Consider the following 27805-nt stretch of genomic DNA (forward strand, 5'->3'; position numbering starts at 1 on the left):
ATTCTTTAAAAAGAATACTTTGAAATTTAAATGACTGGTTTTCCAAAGTGCTGACTTCAGTATCCTGATGTAGCTGACAGAATTTCTGCGTTGAATCTGCTCCTACATATGTGCAAAAGTGTAGTAGCTAAACTGAAGCAACCTAAAAGTTTGATGTATCGGTATAGTTATATGGGAATGTTACTACGTGTTTTCAAAAGTGGGAATAAGAATATATTTACAGTCTTTATGTGATAAGTATTTAAGTATTAGAAGAATGTCTTCAAACTTTCAGTACTTGAACACACTGCTAATGAATTTGTAAAAAGTTTTTGATAGAAGTTAAAGTTGATAATATTAAATAGTTGAAGCTAAAATTAATGGTTCTTTTTGTCCCTTGTTGTATTCACTTCACTGAAAGTAACAAAAATCTAGATCATGTAAAAGTAAATTCATTATCATCCACTCCTAATATAGTATTATAATTGGTAAATTTTGTGACACTATCTTTTCCCTAGAGAGAGAGGCCTCCTAGCATGTCTGTCTTGGGAGAAAGAATGAAGTAGCAAAAAAAAAAATTTTTTTTTTCATGTCTCTATGGGATATATTAGCATAGTGCTCTACACTTTGAGCTGCTCCAGAGGATGAAATTCCAGAGAGGGTGGTTTCCTGGAGCTCATCAGAGAGATGCCATGAAAAGTCAGAAAACAAAGAGGTGACTTGTGGAAGCCTGAGACCTGTGAACTTTGGGAAGCAGACCTGTTATTCCTTCGATTTGGGGGAGGGAAACATCACCGTGCAGTTGCACCCTGAAAGTAGAAGTCTAAGGAAACTATGATACAGGGTTTCCATTATCTCTTTTTTCCTTAAACCAATTTGCTTTGTCTTTGGGCAGAGGTCAGGCCCAAATAAATTAATTTTCAAGTTTAAGAGCATTAATATAGGAAATGTGCTTCACTGATCTCTCTTCATCTTGAATTCAATTTCATGTTTGTCTTCTATTCAGAAGTGCCCCTTTTCTCAAAAGCTGTTTTGGGTGTTATGTATGTATCTTTATTCTCAGAATTGCAAGGACTTGGGGCCTGTGGAAGTCAAACACAAGGTCTGACTTGTGTATTTTTATTCTCTAAAGTCAGGCATTGTGTGTGTGTGTGTGTGTGTGTGTTTCTTTTCCCCCAAGCCCTGAGGTTTTGCTTTTGAAAATCAGACCCTTACGCCTTCAGTCATATGTTCAAAATCAGTGGCCACTTTAGAAAGCTGGATCGGTGAGGTTCCACTGAAGCAAGAAAACAGTAGAAAAGCCTGACGCCAGATAAGTCATAATCATATCATAGAAGTGATCCCTAAGGTTGTAAGTCTTTACCTACCCTATACACTGGTAGACTGCAAGGGCTATACTGTGTGATTGTAACTGAAGTTGTTCATAAGATGAATTCTAATAATTGTTTTACAGTTTGCTTAAGGTAAAAAGCAGTGCTGGCTTTCTCAGGATGAACCCAGGAAAAAATCTGTGTGATAGTCATGAAGGATTACTTCAGTTCCTCCTTTAGCTCAAGTTTTAAAAAAGTGACCTAACAGCTTGAAGAAACTCAGTGCAATGACTTTTTAATTTTTTTAGTGAAGTCATGTATCTTTCCTATTTTGTGTACAGTGTGCATTATATAGTAGAGATGCATCTCGATGTAATAACATTTTGAAATTTTGGATATTGGAAACTGCGTTATTTCCTTATATGAATTTCTTTGACAGATTCTGTGAAGGAAGTTGGTTAAGGCTGTTACAGCATTGTGACCAGTTCCAGAACAATATTGAGTAATATCCCAAAATGCACTGAGCTGGGGAGTTATTTCTTAAGTATTTATTCTGTTTGCTTTCTTTATAGGTACCTGGAAGCAGAATGGGAAGCTAAACGAAAAACACACCGGGAATTCAGTAAATCAACAATGATTGACTTCTGTCCCAGAGTGCCTAAACAGGATAACAGCAGTGATTGTGGTGTATATTTGCTGCAATATGTGGAAAGCTTCTTCCAGGTACAAATGGAAACTATCTCCCCCCCTCCCCAAAACAACCCCAAACCTTATTTCTGAGTGAAATATCCAGACAGAAAAGCCTGTGGTGCTCAGCCTCTGTAAGTATCAAAGCCATTTGAGAAAGAGGAGATAAAATCCATTCTTCATGTAGTGGCAGGGGTCTTTGTGCCTGGAGCACAGGCAGTTTCTGCTCTGCATTTCCTGGGCAGACGTTTCTGGCCTTGTGGTTTAATGATGCTTTTACATTGACATATTGAAGGCCCTTAACTATATGGGTGTATTTGAAGCCCATGTAGTTTACACATTTCTGGCCTACAAGTGGTACAGAGGGACTTTTTCCATGCAGGTCATCTCTTCTTGTGGTCGCTAAAAGTTAGCTCAGCTTGTCCATTGGCCTTTTTGTGGTTTTGTCTGTGCAGGCAGCATCCTCTGCAAAGAGAAGGAGGGGGAGATCCTTTAAAGGGAATGTGCAGGGCTGGGGGAATCTCTGTTTCCTTCCTGTCCAGCACATTGCCTTAAACATCTGCAGCTGCTGGGTTTCAGACATTTAGCGTCTCCCCAATTCTCCCTCACCCTGATGAGTGCTCTTGCACTGCCCTTGGCTTTGTTTGCCTGATGCTCATACATGTCCACACTCTGAATCCTTTGCATGGGAAGGGTTGTGTGGGACCTTGACCAGTCGACAGATTTTTCTTCTATAGTAGAAAAGAAGGGTTGAGCTCTTGTGTAGGTGGAAGATGAAATTATTTACCAATGCTTCTGAAATGACCATTTTCTGACATGGTCATGTTTCGCTTGCAGAAGCGAGGCCTGAACGAGGTAGATGTAGTTTGTTCTAAACATACCCAGTGCTCATAGACCACAGATCATGGTGTGGTTTCTCACTTTGCTTTTTCCACTTACCATATACTTCTTCATTCATGGCAAGGCGAAGGTGAAGTGTAAGCATTGCAAAAGAATGAAGAGGGAAAGAGGAGAAAAAAAAAAAAAAAAAAGGACTTAGGCAAGTGAGATGTGGTGTGGTCTTATTGACAGAGTTGGCAGAGTGTCTTGGCCATTTCATTTGCTGTCCTGTATTGTCCTGAACTGTCCCCCTCTCATTTCCTGCTGAACTTTGTGGGAATGTTCTTGCTTCTTTGCTCTCTTCTATTGGACACACCAGCCCGTAACATTAAAAACAAACAAACAAAAAAACCACAGTGCCTGAGGCCACAGAACCTCTTACGCTTAGTTGCTGTATGCCTGATCCTTCCTTACAGTGTGAGCGTACTTACGTGTTTTGTGAGCAAAGTGTACCTGTCCATTACGTAGCAGGATTGTGTCTAATTGTGTCAAAGAGTACGTGGACTGTGCTTTGAATGTATGCTTATACTGATGTATCTCTCAGGGAAATGATGATAACTTGTCTTGTGTTTACCATGAGTAGCTCATGGTAAGTGTATGTGTAAATGTGATTACCATGGAGGAAGTGGATTTGACTTTGCAGTCTGTCACTGTGTCTCTTGGTGACTTGTTTGTACATCTGTGGTTTCAGCAATAATGGGGGGGGAGGGGTTGAAATTTTTTTGAAGGTTGCTTTAGGAAATTCATGCTATAAATATTCCTTTTTCTGTTACCAGAATCCCATAGATAACTTTGAACAGCCAATGCATCTGGAGAAGTGGTTTCCTCGTCAGGTGATCAGAAGCAAACGAGAAGAAATTCGAGACCTGATCTTGCAATTGCACTTTCAACAGCATAGTGGTGGCAGCAGCTAATAAATCTGCTCAGCCAGACCTGGCAAAGACATTGCTGTATAAAGTAACTGGAACTCTGCTTAGCAGCATTTGGGCTTTTTCAGCCTAACAAGGCTGAAAAAAAAATTACCACAAGAAGTATTTTGTTTGTTTATTGAATCTTTTATTTAAAGATTTTTTTCATTTGGATTGTGTGGTCCTAGAATGCAGTGGTGGGGGGAAAGGAAAAGACTGTAGATAAAAGTGTAAATATGTAAGTTAAAGCTAGTTCATATTTGTTGAACTTTTACTTGGAATATGGAAGCTACATTCAGATATGTGCCACAAAGATGTAAAAATATTTTGATCTTATGGAGCCTGTTCTCTACAATTCTGTATAAACATAACTTAGAGTTGAATGAGCATGTGGGAGTCAGGCCCGAAGACAGGATTTTGACCCTATGCTGTGACTCTTTCTACTTTGCAGTTCACATAGAATGAATACTATGTATTGTTTTAATTTAAGGATATAATATTGACTCTCTTCAGAGATTTTTTGTTTGTTTGTTTCTGATTATATACAGAAATAGTCTGCATTTGTCAGAATATTCTGCTGAGATTTGAGGCTGCTAGATTTTGTGGGTTTTTTTTTTCCTCCCTAGCATTTTCATCATAAAAATTTATTTTCATGGGAGTTGAAGCCATTTGCTTAAGAGTGAATTTTGAAACCTTTTAAGCTCAAAAGTGGTCTCTTTCCTATATTTTAAATGATTTTTTTTTTCTTAACCAGATTTTAGAAAAAACCATGCTCTCCAAGTATGTGCCAATACAATACATGTAGGCAGTAGATTTTTAATCCTACACACATTATTTTGGGAAGTTATGCCTCTGAATCTTATGGCATCATTTACATTAAAAAAGCAAGCAGGCTGTGCTTTAGCAAGTTTATTCGAGATGTTTTACTGAAAAGTAAGCCCTTATTTTCCTTCATAAAGGTCATTGTTATATGTAATATGTCTTTAGAATATGTAATTTACATGCAAGCCAAACAGATTTTATACTTTGCTCAGAAGAATTGAGTAAAGATGCCCGCATGTGTGAGTATTTGAACTTGGGACTTGATTTGATAAACTAGCACAAGTTGGCTAAGTGTGTATCGACACAGTCTTTCTCAGATATTGATCACAGAAAACTTTAATAGCCTTTTCGTATGTGCTCATTTTTTGCTATGGTCACTGCATAATGTGAGGTGGCTGTGTTTAGAAGGAGGCGCTCTCCTGTTCCTGGGGTAAGTAAAGTCATGCGTCCTAGCAGCTTTCAGAAGGACCATGTGTCAGCTAACCACCAAAACCACGTGTCATAAATCTGTCTACAAAACCAGAACTCTTAAAGCTGCAAGTAGTCTAGAGAGTTAAAATGGAAATAGAGGGCAACCCAAAGACATGGTCAGTTTTCTGGTGTCTTGGAATGCTCAGGGCCCCTTCCCTCAAGGCAACTCTGAAACTTGGCGTTGCAGAATCCGGTTGTTTCTTAAGGTTCTGTGCAGTCATCCAAAAACCATTGTTTCTCAAAGCAGGAAGCATTCTTTCCGGAGAAGAGAGATAATTTTAAAACAAAATTATTTGCTGGTCACAGTTACCTTCTGTATAACTGTGGGCAGCCTGGTGCAAATAATGCATGTGTTTGACTTCATTTCCACTTCAGTTCTGTAGTTTGTCACTACCCCCATCACCCTCCTCCCCAGCTTCTGTCCCCATCATCCCAGAGTGTTTTGTGGCTTTCATCACATAAACCACATCATCAGCACTACTACAGGGATAATCTGTGTATTTATTATAAAATAGACAAAAGAATGAATTCAGAAATGTGTGCCCTTTCTCTATACCTTTTCCATTGATGAATATTTTTGATGTTCCCTCAAATTTGTATTGTAAGTTGTTTGGGGTTTTGTTACTGTAAAAAATGGCTTCCATTATAGAGTAATATTTGTTCTCTTTTAGATTGGCTGGTTTGTAGATATTTAAAAGCAAAAGTCATGTGTAAACTTCTCTAAATTGGTTTTATAACATTATTTTAAAGGATTACCTTTGTAGATTAATGCTAGATGTGTGCTATGAGAATGCCAATACATTTGATATTAAAAAAAAAATCTCCCAACATTGCTGAACTTGATTGTTACCATTCCTTTCCCTGCTGCCACAAATTACCGGAGAGTAAGCATAAGATAGACTGTCCTACTGCTGTTAGTCACGTACACAAGTATGTGTCTGTTAACCTAATTTTGTATCAAAGTAATTATTTATTAAAAAAGCATTCAGCTAGCTTATAGCTTCTTGTGGCAAGCAAGGCTGCTTTTGGGTGTAACACAGTGTTACAGTTGCTTTCTGTAGTTAGGCTAACAGTCTGACAGCCTGAATGACTGGCTTGGAAGAGTCTACCAGATGCCGTCCACCCCATTCCAGCCATTTGCATTTAGCATTTGCATCAGTTGCTCTTTGGGGGCTATTGCTACAGGTGTAAATTAGAGCTCCCCTATGGTAACTCTTAGCATATATCAGGCACCTTTTTGCATTTGTCCTGCATCTCCATTTCCTGTATCAGTCCCCGTTTAACTGAAATGAGGGAGTGACATGATCCTTCAAAGCATTCTTTGTAAGCTATGTACTCCAAGTATGTGCAATTTTGTTTTCAAGGTATTTTATTGTAATTATAAATGTGTTGAGCCATGCTGGGCTGAATTTGCTCGGTTTCCTTCTGTTTTGGAAGGCTAAACAGCCTCAGGTCTTGCTTATTCTTGGGAGACAGATCCCCAGAGAACTCCCACTGCCGGGAGCACAAGCGAAAAACAGCCATGGCAATATGTTTGGCATCAGCAACCACAAAAACCAAACAAGTGAAAAGATTTCATCTAACCTAATTGTCTCAGCTAAACTGATCTGGAATTTTTTTGGTGAATCATGGCATATACCATAAAGTCAGTTGATGTAGTCCGTTCACAGGAGACAGTTTATAATCTCAATATTAAGTCATGTGAGTTTGAAAATAAGGAGCGCCTGCCGTCATGTGACTGTTCATTAGAGGCACTTTCATTAAGGCATACCTTTATTTTGCACTGCTTATCTACAGATGTGAGTGGATTTAGCTTTTTGAATAAATTGTGGTTGAAAGGCAAAGTTATTTAAAAACAGTATTTGCACTACAGCAGAATTCCAGTGGCGATTATCTTACAGAAAACTAATTCAGTTATTTACATTTGCTGTATGAAAGAGCATATGCTTTCTCTTCAGAAATATAAAATACCAGAAAACTGGCTTTTTATTATGAAAGGTGCTTATATGACCTTGGCCTGTCCCTTCACTAGGATTATGTTTGCCTTTTTCACCAGCAAAAATCATTTTTCCTAAACACTTTTGAACAGAAATCGTATCTGTCCATATCTTGGAAATCAGGAATCATACATTTTCTGGTGCAAAACATTACTGTAAAGGCCTTAGTGAAATCAAGGGAGAAATTAGTTTTCAAAGGTTATTTTGAAAATTTATTACAAGACTTGCTCTGCTTGTTTTAAAACACTTCAAATGATGCTTGTGCTTTTTCAGTTGGGTGTTTTGCTATCATAAATGCTTAGAGACTTTCAGCTGTTGCAAGTCTAAATTTCAGTGCTGAAATCATTGTTGAATTTAAAATTTATAGGTTGAACTAATATTATTAATGTTGTATTTAAATGTTTAGAATAATTTATTACCCAGAAGCTGATATAGCCATAGAAAACGATTAAATTTTGACAGAGATAAAAAACAGGTATTTTTTGTACTAGCCAAATTCTCAGTTCCACTGAGGACTACTTTGTTGGGTTTTTTTTAATCACCACTCTAAATTTGAGAACTGTCCAGGAAAACATTTAATTGGATTTCAAGCTCTTATTCAAGTTTGTGCATTCTGAGAATTTTCTCTAAATGGATTTGTTGTTGTACGTTCTTGAGATAAGTGAGCCGTGGTCTTTCTTAGTGTGGATGGTAATTCTAGTCTTGCTTTAGTTGCATTCTTGGTGGGTAATGGAAGCAAAGTTGCTCATGAGATTGAAGGCATCCATCTCTGCAGAGGATTGGGTGAAAAAAAAAAAAAAGGGCTAGTCTGTGTTGCTGAATGCGGCGTTGTGGTAAAGATACCCAAGCTAGCCTCAGAAGCTTGTCGACCTAGATGTGCTCAGTGGGACTGGGAAGCAGTACATGGATATGAGTGCAGCATCATTCCTGTGCCTTGCTGCATCAGGACCATTCAGTTTACAGCTTCACTGTGGGGTACTACACCTTGTGCTGCTGCCAGCTGTGTAATAGAGCTAGGCTAGGTGTGCCTGAACTGCGCACCTCAGAGAGATTGAAAATGTCTGATTCTAAGAAACCTGTTTAGGTTAGTTGTCAAAACAACTCAGTGGCTTAAATTGTGATTTAGTAATTTTATGGAAAAAAGGGAGGAAAATTTGTCATTGTTTTGAAAATACTAGCCAGCGTCTGTTAGACGGCAGAAGACAGAGCCTAAAAGTAAGGGTGATTTTCTTTGGTTCCTGTGAATGTCCTGTTTGTGATACCAGGAAGTTCTTTGTTACTATCTGTATGGCTAGAGGTCAGCAGAGCAGCTGTAACAGAGCAGTCAGCACCGCATACCCAGCGAGCCCTGTGCAAGTCCCCCAGCAAATGCTCTGCAGACCTTCATCTGGAAAGCCTTGAAATACTTATGCAAAACCACTACACCAAAGCTAGTCACCTTGGACGAGCCGGCAGTTTGCTCAGATCCATCTGGACACAGTCACCAGCAAGTCCTGAATAGTGCTGGCCAGGAGGCAGCCCTGACAGGCTTGCTCTAGCAGGTTGAATGCGGGTCTGCTGTTGCAGGAGGGCTTCCACACACGTTTCCACCGTGAGCCAGCCCCAGGCAGGAGGAGAACTGAGACTGCTGCTGCTTTTCTGCACTCAGGCCTTACTGCAGTTCTTGTTACCAGATCACTTGTTCAGGTATCGGGACAAATCTGTTCCTAATGCTCGTGTCAAATGATACCTGAACAGAGATGAAAAAATAGATTTGCCCTGGTTTATCTTGGGGGAAGCAGCTGTTCTGGGATGTGAAGCACAGTGGTGTAATGACGCAAGATTTTCTGCTTTAGCGCGGGCTCAGGCAGCAGGACTTCATTAACTCTGACACGAGAAGAAACAGGACACCAAAGAAAGACTGCTTCCATGCTACCTACATCAGTGTTTAAGCCAGTTGGTGCATTTTTAGATACATATATTTGTACAAGCAGAAGAAGACAAAGCAGACTGAGACCTTCTACTGGGGATTAGCATGCTCCCTCTGATGTTTAATGGGCAGCATGGTTTTTAAAAAGGGTAGAAATTGAAGGGTCAATGAAAAAACATGGTTAATTAAGTGTGAAAGGTGCTGTCCTTGCTTGGACTGTTAATGGTATGACAAGCACTGGTAAAGAGCTTAGCTGGCCAGATTAAAATTAAAAAATTGTCTCAGTCCATCTGCTAACTCCAAGAGCTTTCTTTCATCACCTTGTTTTTTTTCACTGAAGCGGAATACTCTCTTTGAAGGGAAGATCATTCTAGGATATCTTGGCTGACTTTTTAAAAAACTACTGAAGTTTTTTTTTCTTTTTTCAAAGATAATATGTGATGTTAAGACATTTTCAAAAAGGACGATGCTCTTGGTTGGTTCAAGGATGCGTTAAAGCTCTCTTGCTAAAAGGGATTTTCTCTTCCTTTTTTTCTTTGCATATTGGATTTTAGACGCAGTAAGTATGTTCAACTTCCCTTGGAAAATCTATTTCTGCATCTTGGTTTTGAGAATGATTGAAGATCTTCAGATTGTTGCAGGTAATGCAGAACTCTTCTTTCTTCTTTATATTCTCATTTTGAAGGTTTTACCCATGATAGTGTGTAGAAGTATAAATATGTCTTTGTATTAGTTAGAACAAAGGGAAGTAGAATAATACAGAAAAACATTGCGTTGAATCTGTGCTGTGGTATCAGTGTTAACATGGAGAACTTGCAGTGATTTCCAGGCGGTGTTACTGTAAGTTTGTATCGTTTTAACAGAGTAGAATGAAGCTAAGGGATGCTAGTTTTTCCAGCTTCTGCATATGGGCACTGAAGATGTGTCAGTTTTGGTAAAGATTGGCATTTTGACGTAGTGACCTTGTTTGATGTTCCCTTCTCTCTCTGATGTACCATCTGGCAGTGGTCTTCTGTTCTAGAGCTGACTATTAGCATACCATCAAAATAACCATGTTCCTCATGTTTCAGTCATTAAAGTCAAAGGTGCTATTGATTTTGACGATGCAGAATGAGGTCGTAACCTATGAGATGAAAAATGCTATAGATGTGTTACTGTTATTTCTGTAATGAATGACTTCATTGTGATTTTCTTTAGTCATGTTTTTGGGAGGAGGGGGAGAAAGGGAGAAAAAAGTGGAATTAGCTAACTTCAAATCACCTGCCTGTGGAGGACAGAGAATTAGACTGTCAGGCTAAACCTGAATAGACGCATTCTTCCCTCAGCTGTGAGGTTTCATTTGCAGTGATGTGGACAAACTAACATAAGAGGAAATAAAAAAGCTAAAAGCTAAAGCTGGTAAGCTTTTTCTTTTTTCCCCTTCCCCCGCTCCCATCAAGGGGGGACCCATCTGGTGGTGATAGAAGGTGTACTTGCTAGGTGTTGATTCAGGCAGCTTGCTTAAAGCAAGGGATATGAAAATTAAATGTTTTTTGCTGAAAGACTGTATGGACTAAGGGGAATTGTTAATTGATTAGTTTAGTGGTCCTGCAAGCTGTCAAGCACATCTGTTTATTCACATGTGTAGTCCCATTGGCTTAAAGAAGCTAAATCACAGAAGTGAAGTTCAGCACAAAACATTAGCATTTACAGGTTTAGGGCTTTGGGTTGTGTTATCATTTGATAGGATGCTGTAAAGAGCTTATGGTTGTTTAAAATAGTACTGTTATCATACAGACAGGTTTTGGGGAAGAGGTAAGTGGCTTGTTAACAGAAGAAAGCACAGTTGTGTCCTTCAGAGATCAGAACAAAGGCATTAAGATGCATTAAGATACGTATGAATGTCTCATTATCTCATCTGAGAAATTTTTGTGTGGTTTTAATTTTACAGCAGAAGCTTATTCAACTGCGGAAGAAACACAGGCTAAAGATGCTTTACCAGCCCCTCAACTCGGTGGCTGGCAATTAGCAAACCCTTCTCTCTCTCCTGATTTGAAAAAACCTAACGGCATCTCAGAGCCTGAAAAGGCCAACAGCCGTTTGTTGCTCCGAAGGAAGCGATCCATTCTGTTTCCCGGAGTTAAGATCTGCCCTGATGAATCTGTTGAGCAGGCGATTGCCAACCATCTGAAATACTTCAGACTCAGAGGTAAGTGAGCATGAACAATGTAGTCAGTGTGCTGTTCATGGGTAATTGATGAATAGCTATTTAAAAAGAAATTAATAGATGAAGCTTTTAAAGGTAGGAATAGGAACCATGCAATAGGAAATGTGTTGTTACGCAAGAAACTTCTGTGATAACCTTCCTCATGACAAGTTATTCTGAGCTAAAAAGTTGGTATTAACTGAGCTAAGCACATTCATCCTTTCTCATAGAACAATTTGGTCAGAATAATAGACGTTATGCACAGGTTCGCTAAGCGGCAGATCTAGTTTTTGTTTAGTGTTCTTAAAGTTCTAGCAGAATTCACAGAGGGATCTTCAGGAAAAGAGCCGATCTCTTCATATTAGACTGTGACACTATAGAAAGAGTTGAAGCCTTTCTTTTAAGAGGCATAAGTCAGTATAAAAGAGTCTTCTCTGAAAATCTAAAATAGTCTCAGTAGTAACTTATTTTGTGTGATGAAATATTTTGGCAATGTGTTGTATTTTAATACTTCTGTCTGTGAAAAGGTTGGAATAGAAAACAGGTTGTCCAGCAGCTTTTCTTTCTGGTATTTGTGCCTCTCCTTACTGTACCATCCAAACACTTCATGGTGTCTTACTGTGTTTCCACATAATCTATCAGTGAAACAAGAAAGAGCTGCTATCACTCACAGCTGCTATCAAGTAGAAGGAAACATGTTCAGAGACATGTTTAATGGGACTTTTTGATTACCTATACAAGCAAGTCCCACTGGTAACTGCAGCGATACACTTAGGTACCTACTTTAAAATAATAATTAAGTCACTATAATTCCCTTTTCAGCATCTTTGTCCGGAATAAGAATGCCTTTTTGTATTTCTATTTAAAGTTTATTAGAATGTAATTAAATACTTTAAAAAATTACATTTTTATTTAAAATTTATTTATGTGGCTTAGGAAAGGACTTTAAGCTAAATTTAAAAAAAGAAGTAAGAAGGCCATACTGGCTTCTGTCCGCATGGTAGTTATGCTTGTATCGTGCACTAACAGAAGTGGTAAAACTGTCATGAATAAACTGAACAGCAGGCTCCTACATCACTGTGATGAATAATTCTACCTTAGATAACTTACATAAGGTCCTGCAAAGCTTGAGACAAGGTAGGGTATTGAGCCTGTAACCCCTCAAATCCCAGACATCCACCATGGATGCTGGATCAGCCTTTCTGTTTGCTCACTAGGTTAATACCTCTCTCTCAACAGTCACAAGATGAAGGCCCTTCTCTCACTTCTGGACTGTGGGAGCCCCTTTTTCAGTCTCATCTTTTCAGCAATAGCTGCGGTAATACTGCTGCCCTCTCAGCAGAAATTTCTCTTTCCTAATAAAGTTCCTGAGGACTTATTCTGTCGCAGAGTACCAACATACAGGGACTTAAAGAAATGGTTTTGAGGAAAGGGAGGCTGATTTCCACAGCTCAAATACATTTGCTCTCCAGTCATATTAATGATACTGCACTCCTCTGATCATGTAGGGGCCCCCTCTTGAAATTCTGCTTATAAAATGACAGTTGGGCTGACTGGTCACCTATCAGGATAAGGCGTCCATATGGAGGCCTCTTCTGGAAACGATTTCTTTTTGCACTGTACCATGAATACCTCCCTTCTATTGCCACCATCTAGTGATTTGTTTTACCTTGGTCTAGTTAACTCCCCCTCCAGCCACAACATATGCATCTAGGAAACTTGCTATGTACATATTACTTCAGAAACCATTTCAGTAGTCTCCCTTGCTTCTCAAAGCCCCGCAAGGGTATTTTAGTCAGGATTCTGCTTTTTCTCAGACAAGGGTCCACTTCCAAAGCCTGTTGGAGTTGGTGAGTTTGGCTTCGCGTGGGTCTAGATCATGTACTCTGTGTTCGTACTTCCTTCAGAGCAGTGAAAAACAGTTAGGACCTGGAGTTACTGAACGTATGTGTGAAAGTAAATTTAAAGAATGTATTTAGAGAAAAAAATGGAATTATGTAGGATCAGAGCCTCATTCAAATATTAAATTGTGCCCAGCTTCAGACAGACATTTTAAAGATCACACAGTTTGGCAGGCTTCGCGAACTTCTTGCTTACATCCAACCGGTAACGTTTGACTGCTCTTTGTTTTGCTCCAAATGAATCCATGTTATGTGCTTTTAACTGCAGTCACCCCTCTTATCTGTGATAAGGGTAATGTGGGCCAATACAGCATAAGCAAAAATGTGAATGATAAAAAAGAATAAAAATCTGTAAATTATCTTGTAAAATCATATTCAGAACTTAGCTATCCTAGGTTGGACTAGAGGTCCATCTGCCCGAATCCATCTACTTCCCTGCTGGACTGTTCTGGTCTCCACAGTCCACAAGGACTTCTTGAGCAGAGGTGGTATGTCCACCCTTAGCATGTTAAATTTTTGAAAAAGATTTCTGCAAGAAGCAGAAATGACTTTAAATAGCAGCAGCCAGAGCAAGGTCCGGTTCAAGCAGCCTGCCTTCTTCATTCGGTTGGCAGCCCTGTGCTGCATCAAGAGTATTTGCTGAGGTTTACTTAATCGCAGGCTGAGTAAATGCGCCTGGGGTAAGTGAGAGTTGATGATGCTGTTACTTTTCATTCACAGTAAAACTGTTCCTTGAGCTCTCTTATCTGTGCACTGTCAACAAAATATTCCTAAGAAAGAGTGTCATCACAGTCTGGTTCTCAGAGACCAGCTAGTATTAGAGATTAGAAAAATAACTGACCCCGCAAGGGAATAAATATGGTAGTACACAGAACTTTTGGATTCATAAAATAGCTTTCATTTTTAGTATGCATTTTAAGAATCTTCTTCTTATTCTATATCTGTTAAAGGAAGAAATGACTTTAATATCCTATACTTTCTCTTTAAAAGATGGTTTCAATAAAATCTATTCTCTCCTTATTTTTACTTTACTATCAATAAAAAACAGTGGCCACTACCATGGAAGGAAAGGTTGATTGCTGTTTTGTCAGAAGAGTTTGGTAGAAAAAAAGAAAAGACTTGCATGTGCTGGTTATCCAGGTGACATTTGTTCTATCTGTATCTACCTTAGAAGGAAACGGGTAGGACTGTAATTATCTATCTGTGGCTCCTAGCTTTATTTACTTTTGCTAGCTTGCTAAGGCCTCTGTTAGTGGTAGAGATTGACTGGTGTGCATTTCTAATGTAGGCTTTGAGTCAAGTGCTCACGTCCTAGAGTTGTACACTTAAGTGTACTGCTTCCCCCTGCCCCCCCCCCCCAAGTACAACTTCTGGATTTTTTTTTTAAGGCTAAATTCTCCTAAAAGCAATCACATTCATGACATGTACTGTTTGGCAGACCTGCAAATCCAGAGATCTGTTATTCAAATGGATAATCCTAAGAGAGAGAAAAAATTTACAGTGAATCATAAACAATTTAAAAGGGGCAGCAGAATACAGGGGTACAGAGAAACATCAGTATTCTCTAAAGTAGCAGTAGCAACATTCAGCATTTCAAAGTCTAGGTAATGGTATGATTGCTCATTGGTGATTATGATTATTGTAGTAGATAGAAGTACCAGTCAAGGGTAGGGATGTTTTTGCAGTTGTTTCTGTTTTATCTGTTGTCTAGAAGACAGGTTTCTTGAGTCCTGATTTATTCCTACAGTCGATCACTTTGCAGAGCAGATCAAGTTTTACATTAAGCAATAGGCATTATTTTCTGTCTCTTCTGAACCGAATTTGGGATTGTGATTATCTCTGCAGTCTTCAGTACTGCCTGCATCTTTTGTAACTATATATGGAAATTACTGCTGTTGGCTGACTTTGTATTTCATTACAGAGGGCGCGAGAGAGAGAGAGCACAAGAGAGAGGCAGAGAGGGAGCGAGCAAGAGAGCGAGGGAGAGACAGAGAACATAAAGATGAAAATCAGTCATAGATAGTTGTAGATTTGTGTACTCAAAGCCTGTGGACTGGGTCCTGTAGACTATTTTAACACGTCTTTTTAAAATGGTAACAACACTTTTGTTGGTGCTGGAGATTTTCATAAATCTAGTGCTAGTTTGTAGCTGGGCTTTTTTGATGAGCACAGAGTCGGTGTGTCTAGTGGACAGCTGTAGGTTTCACAAAACAGATTTAGTGAAATTTTAGTGAAAGTGTGAATTTCAGACAGTGAGTGCACTGTATAAGGTAATGTTAATTCTGAATGATGTTTTGTACTGCACACAGGGAATTGATAGCCCAAGCCCCTGTTAAATAAAAATTATTATTGGGATTGACCAGTCACCTTGTGTTGACAGTTCAGTGTATCTGTCCACTTCCCTTGGTATAAAATGCCGGTAGATGGCTGAGGATTTTAATAGTTTTGGAAGTTGAGTTAGCCAGTAAAATGGAAACAAGGTAAGGCTTACAAGGTAGCATGGAGAAGCTTGCAGTGTTGTCCCTATTCTGTATCTGTTAACCAGGTAAAACAAAGGATGCTGGGTTTTCACACTGTGGTCCAGGGTAAATAGTGCTTCTGTCTTTGGGATATCTGAGATGTAGTCACTCTGGCCACGTTTTTAAAATTCTGTTTGCATTTTTTCCTAATGCGATCCACTTTCTTAAACAACTCACCGTATGCATGTTGAGTGAGTGCATTTTATTTTCAGATGAGTAGAGCAGATAGTCTCCCTGCCAGAACTGTTTTTATCAGCCAGAGTTTCAGATAAAGCTGAAGACTAAAGATAGCATCTAAAGATACTGACCAAAGAAGGAACTAGACAGTATTGTAGGGTGTGATAGTTAATAAGGGACAAAGAAGACATCTGCATTTTGGTACTTTGAAAAGAATAAAGGTGTTTTGGGGAATGAGGGTCTATGCAGGGTAATAAGTAATTCCTATGCATGTGTGCGTATTAATTTGTTTGGCAGGTGCTAATGAAGTCTTTGGAGGAAGGATTTGTTAGCAGGTGCCTGTCAGTCTCCCTATTGCCCTAGTCTTTATTGAAACCCACTGCAGTTAAGCCATTCAGTTCTGCAGAAAGAGGAGGAGGAGTTGGCCTCATGTTACCTCAAAATAGAATATTGTGCCTGATTCAGTGCTGCTAGCCACTCTACATGATTCAGCTCTTAAGAAGCAGTAATGGGATTTAACGGGGATTAAACTCCAGCACTGCCCACTTACACAAATGGCCACCCTACCCCCTCCTAGGGGCACAGCACCGTCGTGTGGTGCCCCTCCTGTTCACCTCAGCAATCCCTGAGCAGGCTCTCAGACGTAATAGGCTAATTGTCGCTCATTCAAGGATGAATGCATCCTGAATGGTAAAGCTAGAGCCGGAGAGATGGCGTATCTGATCCAGATGCATGAGAGGTAGCCGTGTGGTCATGTTTCGGAGAGGGACGGATGATCTCATCACAAATCTTGGTTGGAGATTTTGAAAAGAACAGTAAAACCTTTAGGAAAGGAAACTTTAAACAAACTTTTTTTAGTCCCTTCCTAAAAATTGAGAGGGACTCAAAAGCACTTGTGCCTATGTGGGTATTTTTTTGGATGAAACATTATCTTAAATTTCTCAGGACATTCTCTATTATTTGTAAGTATTATTTGAGGGTAAACCTCAAACTTGAAGCAGTTAAGCTCCCAAAGGCTGGAGTTTTCAGCCTCCAGAGTAGATGTGCTTGGATTCGCATGGTTTTACTGCATGTAAGGCTTTCTGAGGCAGCCTTTAAAAATCAAAACCTTGGCTGTTTTAAAGGCCTGTGACACTTTGGTCAAGTGGAAGTTTACACAAGGGTATGGGCCAAATGTGCTGTTCTTCCCCTTTTTTTTCCTGTGCCTTGGATCTCTCTCGCACCTTGAAGGTGATTATATCTCTGTGATGAGTGAAGTGACTTCTGGTTTCTGAGGCTCTCTTTCAGGAGATGGAGCATGTGCAAAATGTAGTATGTGCATGCAGAATGATGTTGGGGAGAAATTGCAGAGCAAGCCGTTTGGTTTCCATTCTTGATTTGAATTCTGATTTGCCATGTCAATTAGTTACATAGCTTGTGTGTGCCTGCTCACTTACCTGTAAATAGCTGCAATGATCATATCTCTGTAGCAGGGAGCTTTTTTTTTTTTTGATCTCTCAATTTTTTATGTTTTACATCTTCAGAGGCAAGTTGCAAAGTAGCTGAGAGATTAGTTAACACTAAAATAAGAGTTATTTATTATCACAGCCATATGATGAAGGAAGTCGTTTTCTAGAGGAGCTTACCTTTCCACCCACACACAATTTCAAGGCTCTTAGCTCGTTGCCTTAAAAGACTGATCTCGATTTTATGATGCTTCTAATCAGTATTGTTTGCTAGGGATTAGAGGCCTGATCACAAATCCTGCCTCCTCCGGGGCCCGATGTTGCTGATAGTGTCCCGCATAGTCTGTGACTGTGGCTGCCCCCACTGCAGGCCGGTGAAAGTTTGGAGCGGGGACTGCAGGATCTAGCCATAAAGACAAGCTCTTCTCACATGCGCTGAGGGCTGACCTGGTGTGCAAGTGGCAGCAGTGCTGGGTCTGGTCAGCATTTCTTTTGTGGTACTGGCAGGACTGGCTGGCTGGTTGGTTTGTTTTTAAGGGTTTTACAGTTCATCATGCAAGGACTGTACTATGAGCAGCTTTCTCTTATTTTATTTAATAGTTCCAATACGTCAACACACTGTGGCATATTAAGCAGGCAGCTTCAGTCTTAATTCTGAATTGTTGGGCTCCTGTCAATTTATTCTAAGCTCTGATATATATATCTATATATCTATATCTATATAGATATAGATATAGATATTTTTTCCATTCTCTATTGCCTTTAAAAATTTCACACTTCAAATCTGAAGTTACATTTCTAGTCAAAAGACTTATTGGCAAATCTTTATTTTTTCCTAGACTCTAATTTTCTTTTGTTTTCTGTTTTGAAGGGGTTGCTATTTTAAATATTAGTTGAAAATTGCTCCAGTTATTGTCAGAGTATGTAGATAGTGTATGTGGCACAGATACTGTGAAGTTGCTGGAAGGTCAGAAAGGAAAGATAGGGAATTATTTTTATACTGTAAAATGCAGTTATTTACTGAAGCTTCTCTTCAAGTCCTGTTAAACTTTTGTATACAATTTTATGGTTCCAAGTTTTGTCTACATGGACTTAGCATGCCTGGAATCTATTTATGAAAAATACATTTTTCTTATATGGAAGTTTTCAAGAATCTGTTGGCAAGAACACTTTGAAAAACCTCCCTGGCCAGTAGGTGCTCCAACACCCATTATAGGGATGGGCTCCACCTTCAAGTTAAGAGAAGGTTAATCACATTTTTTTATGAAACTGAATGCGGTGTGAAGGTGGTGTCCATTCATTCCTCTGGGTGGCCACATGAATTATGCCGTGATCAGAACGGGTTCCCTCTTTGGCATGCCTGAAGGAGAGAGGGGAGACAGAAGCATGTTTCATTGGCGTGATTTGAGCCACACTGAAAACTGTGCTGTTTTCTTTTTGTGCTTGGAGTGGCAACTCTCATGTAGTTATAAAACATTGAAAAGGTGTATGGGGAAGACTGGAACAAAGTTGTTCGTTTTCTTAGCCAGCCTGTGGGTTTGCTCTTGGACACCATGTAGTTAAGCACACCTAGGGATAGGTCTTGGGTTGAGTCCCTACGGCCTGGATTTGCTGTCCTGCAAAGCAGTCCCCTGCTTTACAAACCGGCCAGTTGGCATAAAGAGGACAACAGCAGGGTGAGCTGTGTATGAAGAAGGTTGCAGGATGGCTGTGTGTCCCAAGCAGCTCACCAGGGCTGAGGATGCAGTTTCCTGGGCAAGGCTAACAGCAGCGTTTAAATGGCAGTCATGGCATATGTTTGTCTGGGGCTTTAACTCTCTCCCCGTATGTCAGAATTAACAAACTCTCAGACCATTCAGGAGGTAGAAATGCTTTCTTGTCAACTTTTTGGGACAACCTTTTGTTTCTGAATATGGGAGCAATTTGCATCATGTTTTCTAACTTGCATAGAAATGGCCAGGTATAACAGAGGGTGGGGAGGACAGAACATGACTACTTATCCACATCCCCTTTCCTCTTTCCACAGAACATATGACCCTGTCCTGACATCTTAGGTTTGATTAATGGGACTGGAGCCCACAGATGGCACAAAACCTTTGGGATTGGAGTTCAGGGTGGTGTCTAATCCCAAATGAAAAGGCACTCAACAAATCCTTAATCTGTCGGCAGGTGACTGGGGCAACTGTTCATAGAGCAGCAGCTTGTAATCAGGCAAGACACTGTCCCATCGAATTCATGTTAAAAAAGAGATTAAAATTAATTAAGAGCATTAAGGAAAACTGCCTTGATTATTACTGCTAATTACTACTCGCAACTGGAAGGCCAATCCTTTGTCTGTTGCCATTTGAAAACTGTAGGATTAGACAGTGCCGCTGCTATAAATTTGCACACCCTTGCCATAGCTCCATCTCTCACTTGTAGCCTGCTGAGGACTCATCCGAGCCCCAAACTCATTTCAAGATAACTGCTGTATAATGTTGCACCTGGAGTGAAGGGTCCATCAGTCATAATGCAGGATACAATTGCCACCTGAAGAAATCAGAGCAAGTTGTATTCTCTACTTATGCTTCTGGATTTGAAACTAGCCTTCAGTCTTTCCCCAGCCACATAGCTCTTACCAGTGGGATGGTAAAGGAGATGCTCCCAGAAGCAGAATGACATCTGTAGTTTGTTAAACTCCAGCAGGATCTGGAAACCCCAGGGCAAGATTATGGCTTCAGTGCCTGAGATCTGTGCAAACTCATAGGGAGATGTGGTGCCTGCCTCGGAGCTTGCTTCCTTGGTTGCTGAGGAAGGAACTACAGGTGTGTGTGGGGGAAGGTGAGAGGGTGCACGGGTACATGTAGATTTGCTGTTTATTTCTAATTATTCTTAATAATTTATTCTAATAATATATTTCTAATTTACTTCTAGTGAAGGTGGATAAGCAAAACTGATTAGAAGCATCTCCATACTCCTTACCAAATTATTGTGCTTTACAGATAAGTTTAGCCACCTGGAAGCTGAAGGGATGCTAGAACACAGAAATACATACAGTTAATTATACAGAGTTTGAGCACTGTATTCTGCTCCAGTCACACACAGCAAATGAACCACAAGGCTAATTTCCTTGCAGAAAAGCTGTCAGGAATGTGGTGTGGAAATAACAAATATCTGTAGTGAGATCTACAGTGGAGAAATGGTTTCAACTGCTCTGATAGACTGAAATGTGGGGTGGGGGAAAGAGCTTTTTCTTCAGGTTCCAATCAGCATACCAGAATCAGCTAAGTGTTAAAGGTGTACTTGAAATAGTTCCTTAAGGTTGTTACTTAGAAAGTAACGTTTAAGAAAAGCATTTAAGCATCTAAGAAAAATGTCCATCTCCTGGTTGAAGGAAGAGACAATTCCATGTGTGATCTGTGTGTTAAATTTTACACGAGTATACAAGATTTTGGAATTGACACAAAAAGAAACAGAACCAGTAAGAAACTGTTTTTGGCAGCCTGGAGCATATTTTTAAGCTAACTGAAGAAAATAACTTTCTTAAAGATTCAAAGTCAGTCCCTTGTAGGGTTTTGCTTACGATGTTAAGACTTTCCCTGAAAGCATAGCCTTCCTCTGCCGAGCTGTCTAGAGCTAGTGAAATCAGATTAAGGCCGAAAAGCAGGTTTGTCTGCAACTACTCTAGGCTAGCATCTGCTGCCAGTGATTTTTAAAGTTGTTCTCTTTATAAGGTTGGTATCTTCCAGGAGGCAAGGAAAATCCCATAAATCTTCCTCTCCTCCAGTTATCCTGGGTCACAGAGAGGTTGTTGCCTGGGCCTTGTGACCAACTGCTCTGATTGGCAAAGAGCACACACAGGAGAGGGAGATAATGTAACCCTCAATTCACAGGCCTTCTGTTCAGTCACACATGTCCAGTCCTTTAACAGTCCAAATATGCAGTAGGGTTGGAGACAGATTTGTTTCTTAGCACATTATGTTGTGTCATTATCCTACCTTGTTTTTTTAAATGATTAATAAAATTATAATTTCTGAAACTTATTTAAATTCCTTGTGAAGTTGAATCCCAAGAAATTGTGTTACTGATTGGGGTTCTAAAAGTTTGTTCAGTGCAACCATCATTCTTATAAATTGAATGCCAGCTCTCCTTTTCCCGAAGACATTTGCCATACCATTTTGGTTTTCTGAATTTTCTAAAAGTTGGACCCATTGATCAAGGACAGTTTCATTCAGTCAAAATACTGCTGTTCTTGGTTATTAGGAAGCAAGTGCTCCTCTCTTGCTCTCTTTTTTCTTTAATGAAGAAATTAATTACTTCAATAAAATTTTCAGGAAGGGAAGTTGTATGAGTGGGGAAGATCCATGAGATTTTCATTTTCAGTCCATTTAATATCCTACGCATTTGCATGTAGATATATATAGTCATTGTATTCTGTACATTAATGCACTGAAAAGCATACAGCGTTTGGACTATGCTCTCCTGGCTACCCCTGCCACAGCAGCCCTCTCGCTGTGTTAACACTGGGCCTTTCTTGTTCCTTCAGCGTGTCAGGAAACAGTCTGGGAGGTTTTCAAGACATTCTGGGATAGACTGCCAGAGCATGAAGAGTATCATACCTGGATGAGCCTGTGCGAGGAAGGAACGATGAGTATTCTTGAAATAGGCACCAACTTCAGTCAATCAGAAGAGCACCGGAGTCTGATCATGAAGGTAGGTGCAGTGCCAGGACAGTGTTTTCTCATGAACAAGGGCACAACCTCCCACAGCAATATATAGTTTGGCATGCGGCAGACGGTAATGCGTGAGGATTTTAAAGTGTACACACGTGATGTATTCCAGCTCATTTTGAGATGAAAGGCTCTGAAAGCAAAGTTGTAAGTAATCTCATGGAAGGAAACACAGTTATGATGAAGAGAGTGTTGTCTTTAATAGGTACATTCCTGACGAATAAAGGATGTCTAGACCCCTTGTCTGAAAAGGCAGCCTGACATGAGGCAGGCTGTGATGTGTTGCCCTCTGCGGTGCATGACAGACTCCCTGCGGCAAACTGCATACGGAGAGCCCTTCAGCTCGAATGACTCTTTGAAGCAGGAAGTTCTGAGCTGTACTTCTGCTTCTCTCGAGGATGTATGGCAGAAGTACCTACTCTGTGCTTTACACTGCCGTACGTTTGCCATGTCTGCACACTGTAGCCTTACTGAAATGAATGGAGCTATAAATATAAAAGGCTTTTATGACTTATCAGGACAGCTGGTGACTTTCTCATCACAAGGAGTTATAGGGCTTAAAACTAGAGTGGGAATGCGAGGGGAGAAAAAAAATTGCTGAAGACCTGGGTGTGATCTCTGTTATTTCAGTTGAAACAAACTTATTTTAACTTAAAGAAAACGTGCATTAAATTAAACTAAATAAGCCTATCTCAAATGAAATATGAAGATGTCTGTTCAGGAGTTTGTACCAATTTTAAAATTAAGTCTTTAATACAAAGTTAAGTACTTAACTTTGTACACATTTAAAGTATAACAGATCTTTCATCAGTACAAAACAATTTTCTCTTGTTAAAAGACTGTCTTAACATGTCTGGTGGCATATGCACCTTACTTATTAACGTCTGTATTTTTGCAAGCTGTGGATATAGTTTCATGAAACTTGTGAGAAATCTTAAATATTTGATGCCATAGAATCAGTAAAGTTCTGCTAGTATGGATGTGCTGCCTTTTTTCCTCTCTGCTTTTTTACGGACTCCTATGCTAGTAGTACGCGCTGAGAATGCAAGTATGAACTGTTGAAGATAATGGAGAGAGAGTTTTTTTCTGAGCTTGCATGTTAGTCTTCACAGGTGAATGCTAGCCAAAGTCTGCTTCTGTGATATCTCAGGGTACTGTTGTCCTTAGAAGATTTTGCAAAAAGATGGAGACAAACAAAATCAACATGGACTTTTTATGTACACAGTGAATGTATCATTGCCTTAAGTAAAATTTTGGTAGTGAGATGATGTATGGCGGGATTTCATGTTTTGCAATTTATTAAACAAAATCTGGAGGATTCTGAGATGTGGGATGGTGCATCTAACTTCCCACTCCTGCTTTACCTTTTGGGTATATCCCTTTACCATTACAGTGGAGTCAGATAAAATGCTATATATTTGATGATTTATTCAGATGGATTATGTGTAATTTAGGTTTTCTCCAGGAAGAGACTGTTAATCCTATTTGCTTTCAGCACAACTAGTAAAAGGTGACGGTTGTATGGGCTCATTTGATGGCGGACCAGTCTGTCTTCAGAGGGATTGACTGATGTCACCAATGTGTGAATGTCCTATGTCTGTCAGGTGCCTTTTTTTGAAACATAAGCTTGTACTTGATTTAAATTTGAACCAAAAAATGATGGTGAGAACACTCTATCCCTTCCCTGGTCAGCCAGCTTCAAAAGGTCTAGTGGTGTATTTTTTAATACATAGGTCAGAGCGTGGATTTAATTGCTCTTTCTCACATGTGCACATGCACAAGATGGTCTTCAGAGTGTGGAACCTCTTTAAGGCAGCTCTACAAGTTAAGTTCAACCAGATGCAGGTATTACGACTCTGCTTTTAGGCACATTGTGACTTGCTTGCTCATGTCTAATTTGATGGTATGAGTTGAGGACCAGCTTGGCCCGTGGGATTGAGCACACTTTCTAAAGCACAGTGTACTAATTTGTTGCTTTTGCCGCTTTCACCAGCTACTCTAAGTTGCATGGCTAAGCGTTTGGCTTACTTGGAATTTTTTTTTTCTCTCATTACAACATGTCCATTCATTTGCTCAGGGTCAGCCGTTGCCATTTATTTTTTGGTTCCTTAGGCTTGATTCTGCAAAGTGCTGAGCGTTTCTCACCTAACAGTGAAGGCTGCCATCATTTCACAGCATGCACGGCACCTTGTAGGATGACACATGTGAATAATCCACACTCCCAGTTGTCTGAAAGAAAGAATCACTTCCGTCTTGCACGGTAGAAAAGCAGCATACATGGTTGGTAGTTGTTCAGTTTGTAAATTCCTGGTCTGGCCATTCTGTGTCTCATTAAATAACACTTGTTTCTAATCTTGCTCTGCTCTCCAGACTCTGTGAATCATCTGTGGTTACTTTCAACAGTTGGGTTTAGAGCCTGCAGCTGATGAAAGTTTTTCTACTTATTTCTGTTATATGCTGGCTATTATTGCTGTAGCATTGATTTGCCACCTCTTCTGTATTGTGCATGTTGGCTGTTTCTGGCAGCCTTAATTTAGAGCATCTCTCTGTAATACTTTTCAGTGGATGACAACATGAAATTCAATTTTCAAAAGTGCTGCATGGCATGAATTTTCCCTCTCCCTCAAAATGAGTTCAGTGTATATGAAAAGTAGGTAAGATTATTCAATGGGGTTTGCACTCAATAAATAACAGTTCAGCAAAATGATTGCTGTTCATGCTGATTTTGTAGAAGTGCGGAGTTTGTTTTGAGCAATGTAACTAAATGACACTTTATTAGCCTTCCTTCCTGGTTTTCTTTCTTACCCTTTCCTCTAATCCCTGGTAATCCCTGTCACACACCCACGGATATTGTAATGCCTGCTCCAGTGTGGGTTAGTTTATATAAAGAACAACGCTATTTCTCTCATTGTTAATGAACTTCTGTATTGGATGTCAGCTGGAGGTCTGGTCCTTTTGTACCCAACTGTAACATTTTTTCTTCAGGAAGAACGTTGCTCAGGCTCTACAAGTCCGTCAAAGAGACCTGACTAATTTGGTGAAGGCATGCATAGCTAGACTGGCTCTTTAGCCATCAGATGGCTCCCACCTGTAAGGGAGGTGGGCCTCAGAAGGCAGTGCTTTTGTTATTCTTTAATTAAGCAAGGTATGTGCCATATATTGTCTTGGAGAGCTGAGGCCTGCCTCTGTATGGTTGCCTATAAGTGTATCTGTGTGTGTGTATGTATATATGCATGTTATATAATAATACTAAGTTTTCACCAGGTTTTTAAAGCAAACCACCTGCCAGATTTTCAGAAGGAGCAGATTAGCAGCTGTACAGATTTCTGTCAGCCATAAAAATGATTTTAAGTATTCTTTTTCCCCATTTTTCATTTCATGTTCTGTGTGATGATGCTAAATAAAAATACCTTACATGGGATGAATACTAGCCTAATTTTATTTTCTCTGGTGACTAAGTAGATTTATCAAGCGTGGGATTCTGTTATCCCTCCACCTTTTCAAATCTTGGCAGAAATGGAAAGGGAGAAGATACTTCTAGTCCATAGGGAATTTTTGCTTGCAGTATATTTCTTCTTCTAAACTTTGTTTCATATAAATTAACACATCTTGTTTGCCTTGCTATGTAGTTGTATTTCATCTGGAGTATAAGTTTCTCTAATGTAGAATTTTTCCTGTTCACACAGTCATTTTACACTTTTGGATACATGTCTAGAATTCTAGTATTGCCAGAACTTGCCCCTGCTCTGCCCTGTGACTATGGCTGTTTAAAACACTCTTGATAGATAATTTTTGAAAGGTGCAAAAGGGGAGAAACACAGAAGTGACTAAAGTTTTCCTCAGGAGCCTTGGACATTCTGCTACGAGACTGAAACACTGCTGCCAAACCAGCACAATCTGTGTGCTGTTCAAATGAACGTTTACAGCTGCCAGGTGACAGTTTTATGTAAGGTACCAACATAGCTGCTGGAGATATTTTTTGGCTTTATAAATTGCTGAAATAATGCAACGTTTCTGGAATAACCGGTTGGACTGTTTTGACACCTGCTCTCCTGCTTTGTTTTTCTCCTTTAGAGAAGACGCTTTTTTTCCTTTTCTTCTGTGTGTTCTGGAGATTCTTCAAAAAGTGGGCTTTTTAGTTACAAAAAAAAGACTTCCTTGCCTATTTTTTCTTACGAATTTTCTTTAATTCCATGCAACTTGTTAATCATAATGAAAAGAAACTGGAGGTTTGAATGTCCATATGCAATCTATTCCTGTAGTAATAAGAAGATTAAAGGAGAGCTAATTGCCAGTACGTCCCTTGTTTCTTCTTTTAACTGCTGGGACCTGCTTGCCGGGGTGCAGGCAGCAGGTGGCACGGGTGTGCAGCAAGCTCCCCAGCCAGGCTTTGCCTGCGCCCCCTCCTCTAACACAAGATGCTCAACAGGGCGATACGAACAGCTGGTTCCTGTGCAGGGTGTTAGGACTGAGCAAATCTGTTGGTGATCGAACTTGCGTTTTTCTTTTCTGTTTGCAATATGTATAGACATGGACCTGTTGCAAATTGAGAAACAAGTAACTAGAGTCAGAGGAACTTCTTTTGGTAGACCAGTTGTCTACCCTTTCTCCTTAACACACTGAGGATCTTTTAAGGCTGTGACTCCTGTCCATTTTTTGGAGCTTCATACAACATTCATTGAGGCCTCTGTGCTTACTGTGATTAGGAAGAAGACATTGAGCTAGGTGGAATAAAAGTCTCAGGTAACAGGGTTTTATTTTCCTTTTTATTAATCCCTTTAGTTTCAACCACACGAAACTCTGCTATTGTTTCAGGCAGGATGCACCTGGAGAAGGTGTACCACATCAACCAGGTGCTCTTCCAAAAGTACTCGCTTGAGATGTGAAAAGTTCAGAAGGTTGGTGGCAACCGGGGCTTTGTGGTGTTCTCAGCTGAAATTTGCACACCTTGGGGCTCACCCACCTCTAGCGTATACAGAGCAATTAATATAGGAAGTTGCTTGCAACACTTTGTACCAATTGTATGAGAAAATGCTGCACAGAATGTTTAAGTATGAAGGTAGAAAGTTAAAAGAACTGAAGATGAAAGCCCTGGAGGAGTGGTAGGAAAAAAGATATTTTCGAGAGGTTAAAAAAACAGATGTGAAATCAAGCATAGTTTGCAGTTCTTTAAAAGCAAACAGTGTGCAGAATACACTGTAAACACTCAGCATCTGTTGAAAGATGCTGGTGAGTACCTATTATTTTATAGCAAATACCTTGCAAATACCGTGATTACTTAGATTTTTGATGGAGCCGCAGATGGTTTCACATTAGGAATGTGGTGAGTGACTTGTAGCGTATGTGATCATAAACCAAGACACAAGGTCAGGTCTCGCTATGAATATAATCCATATATGTGCTGTGATTAGAAGTGGAGGGAAAAATAAGAAACAATGGGGATAAGAAACAGCCTTTATCAAGTAATGTTTATAAACTTATTTGGCTTCCCATTTGTTTCATTAGCCCAACATTGTATCACAACAAACAGGGGAACAGAACACGTGCATGCCTGGTATAAGACTTTTTACTGTTGTTGTAATAGAAGTCACATTATAACATCCAGCTGACGCTGACGTTTTGAAGGTTGCCTTTGGCTGTGTTTAAAAAAAAAAAAAAAAAAAAAAAGTTGGAGATTTTGTGGTGTGATTACTTTGAGCGGTTTTACGGCCTCTCATTTACTATCCTTTTGATTCCCAGTGTGCTCTGAGCCCAACCCACACTGATATGTCTATCAAATAAAATACATTTTTATCCAGAAAAACGAATAGATAGACTGCTGCATATACAGGCCGGGGGGGGGGGGGGAGGGGCGGGTGATGGTCAGGATGTTGAATACAGGGCAGACTGATTCTGCGTTAGTGACAG

The 27805-nt window shown here is 39.8% G+C and overlaps 2 protein-coding genes across 8 annotated transcripts in view; both read left to right on the forward strand.

The window, feature by feature from the left end:
- Positions 1–5984, forward strand: part of SENP7 (SUMO specific peptidase 7) — a 43822-nt gene extending 37838 nt beyond the window's left edge. For 6 of the 7 annotated variants that reach the window (XM_067301013.1, XM_067301020.1, XM_067301056.1 and 3 more), the window contains 2 exons: positions 1862–2012; positions 3632–5983. In XM_067301013.1, coding sequence (XP_067157114.1) covers positions 1862–2012; positions 3632–3769 — 289 coding nt within the window. In that variant the 3' untranslated portion in view covers positions 3770–5983. Of the gene's footprint in view, positions 1–1861; positions 2013–3631 lie in introns of all 7 variants that reach the window. The other variant, XM_067301043.1, reaches the window with a different exon arrangement.
- A 3541-nt stretch (positions 5985–9525) lies between these two features.
- IMPG2 (interphotoreceptor matrix proteoglycan 2) overlaps positions 9526–27805 on the forward strand; it is a 61339-nt gene continuing 43059 nt past the window's right edge. Inside the window, exons 1-3 of the mRNA XM_013949995.2 lie at positions 9526–9603; positions 10893–11150; positions 21715–21881. Of these exons, the coding sequence (XP_013805449.2) occupies positions 9528–9603; positions 10893–11150; positions 21715–21881 (501 nt within the window). The 5' untranslated portion in view covers positions 9526–9527. The remainder of the gene's footprint in view (positions 9604–10892; positions 11151–21714; positions 21882–27805) is intronic.

Source organism: Apteryx mantelli, chromosome 1 (genome assembly GCF_036417845.1).
Source record: "Apteryx mantelli isolate bAptMan1 chromosome 1, bAptMan1.hap1, whole genome shotgun sequence".
NCBI lineage: Eukaryota > Metazoa > Chordata > Aves > Apterygiformes > Apterygidae > Apteryx > Apteryx mantelli.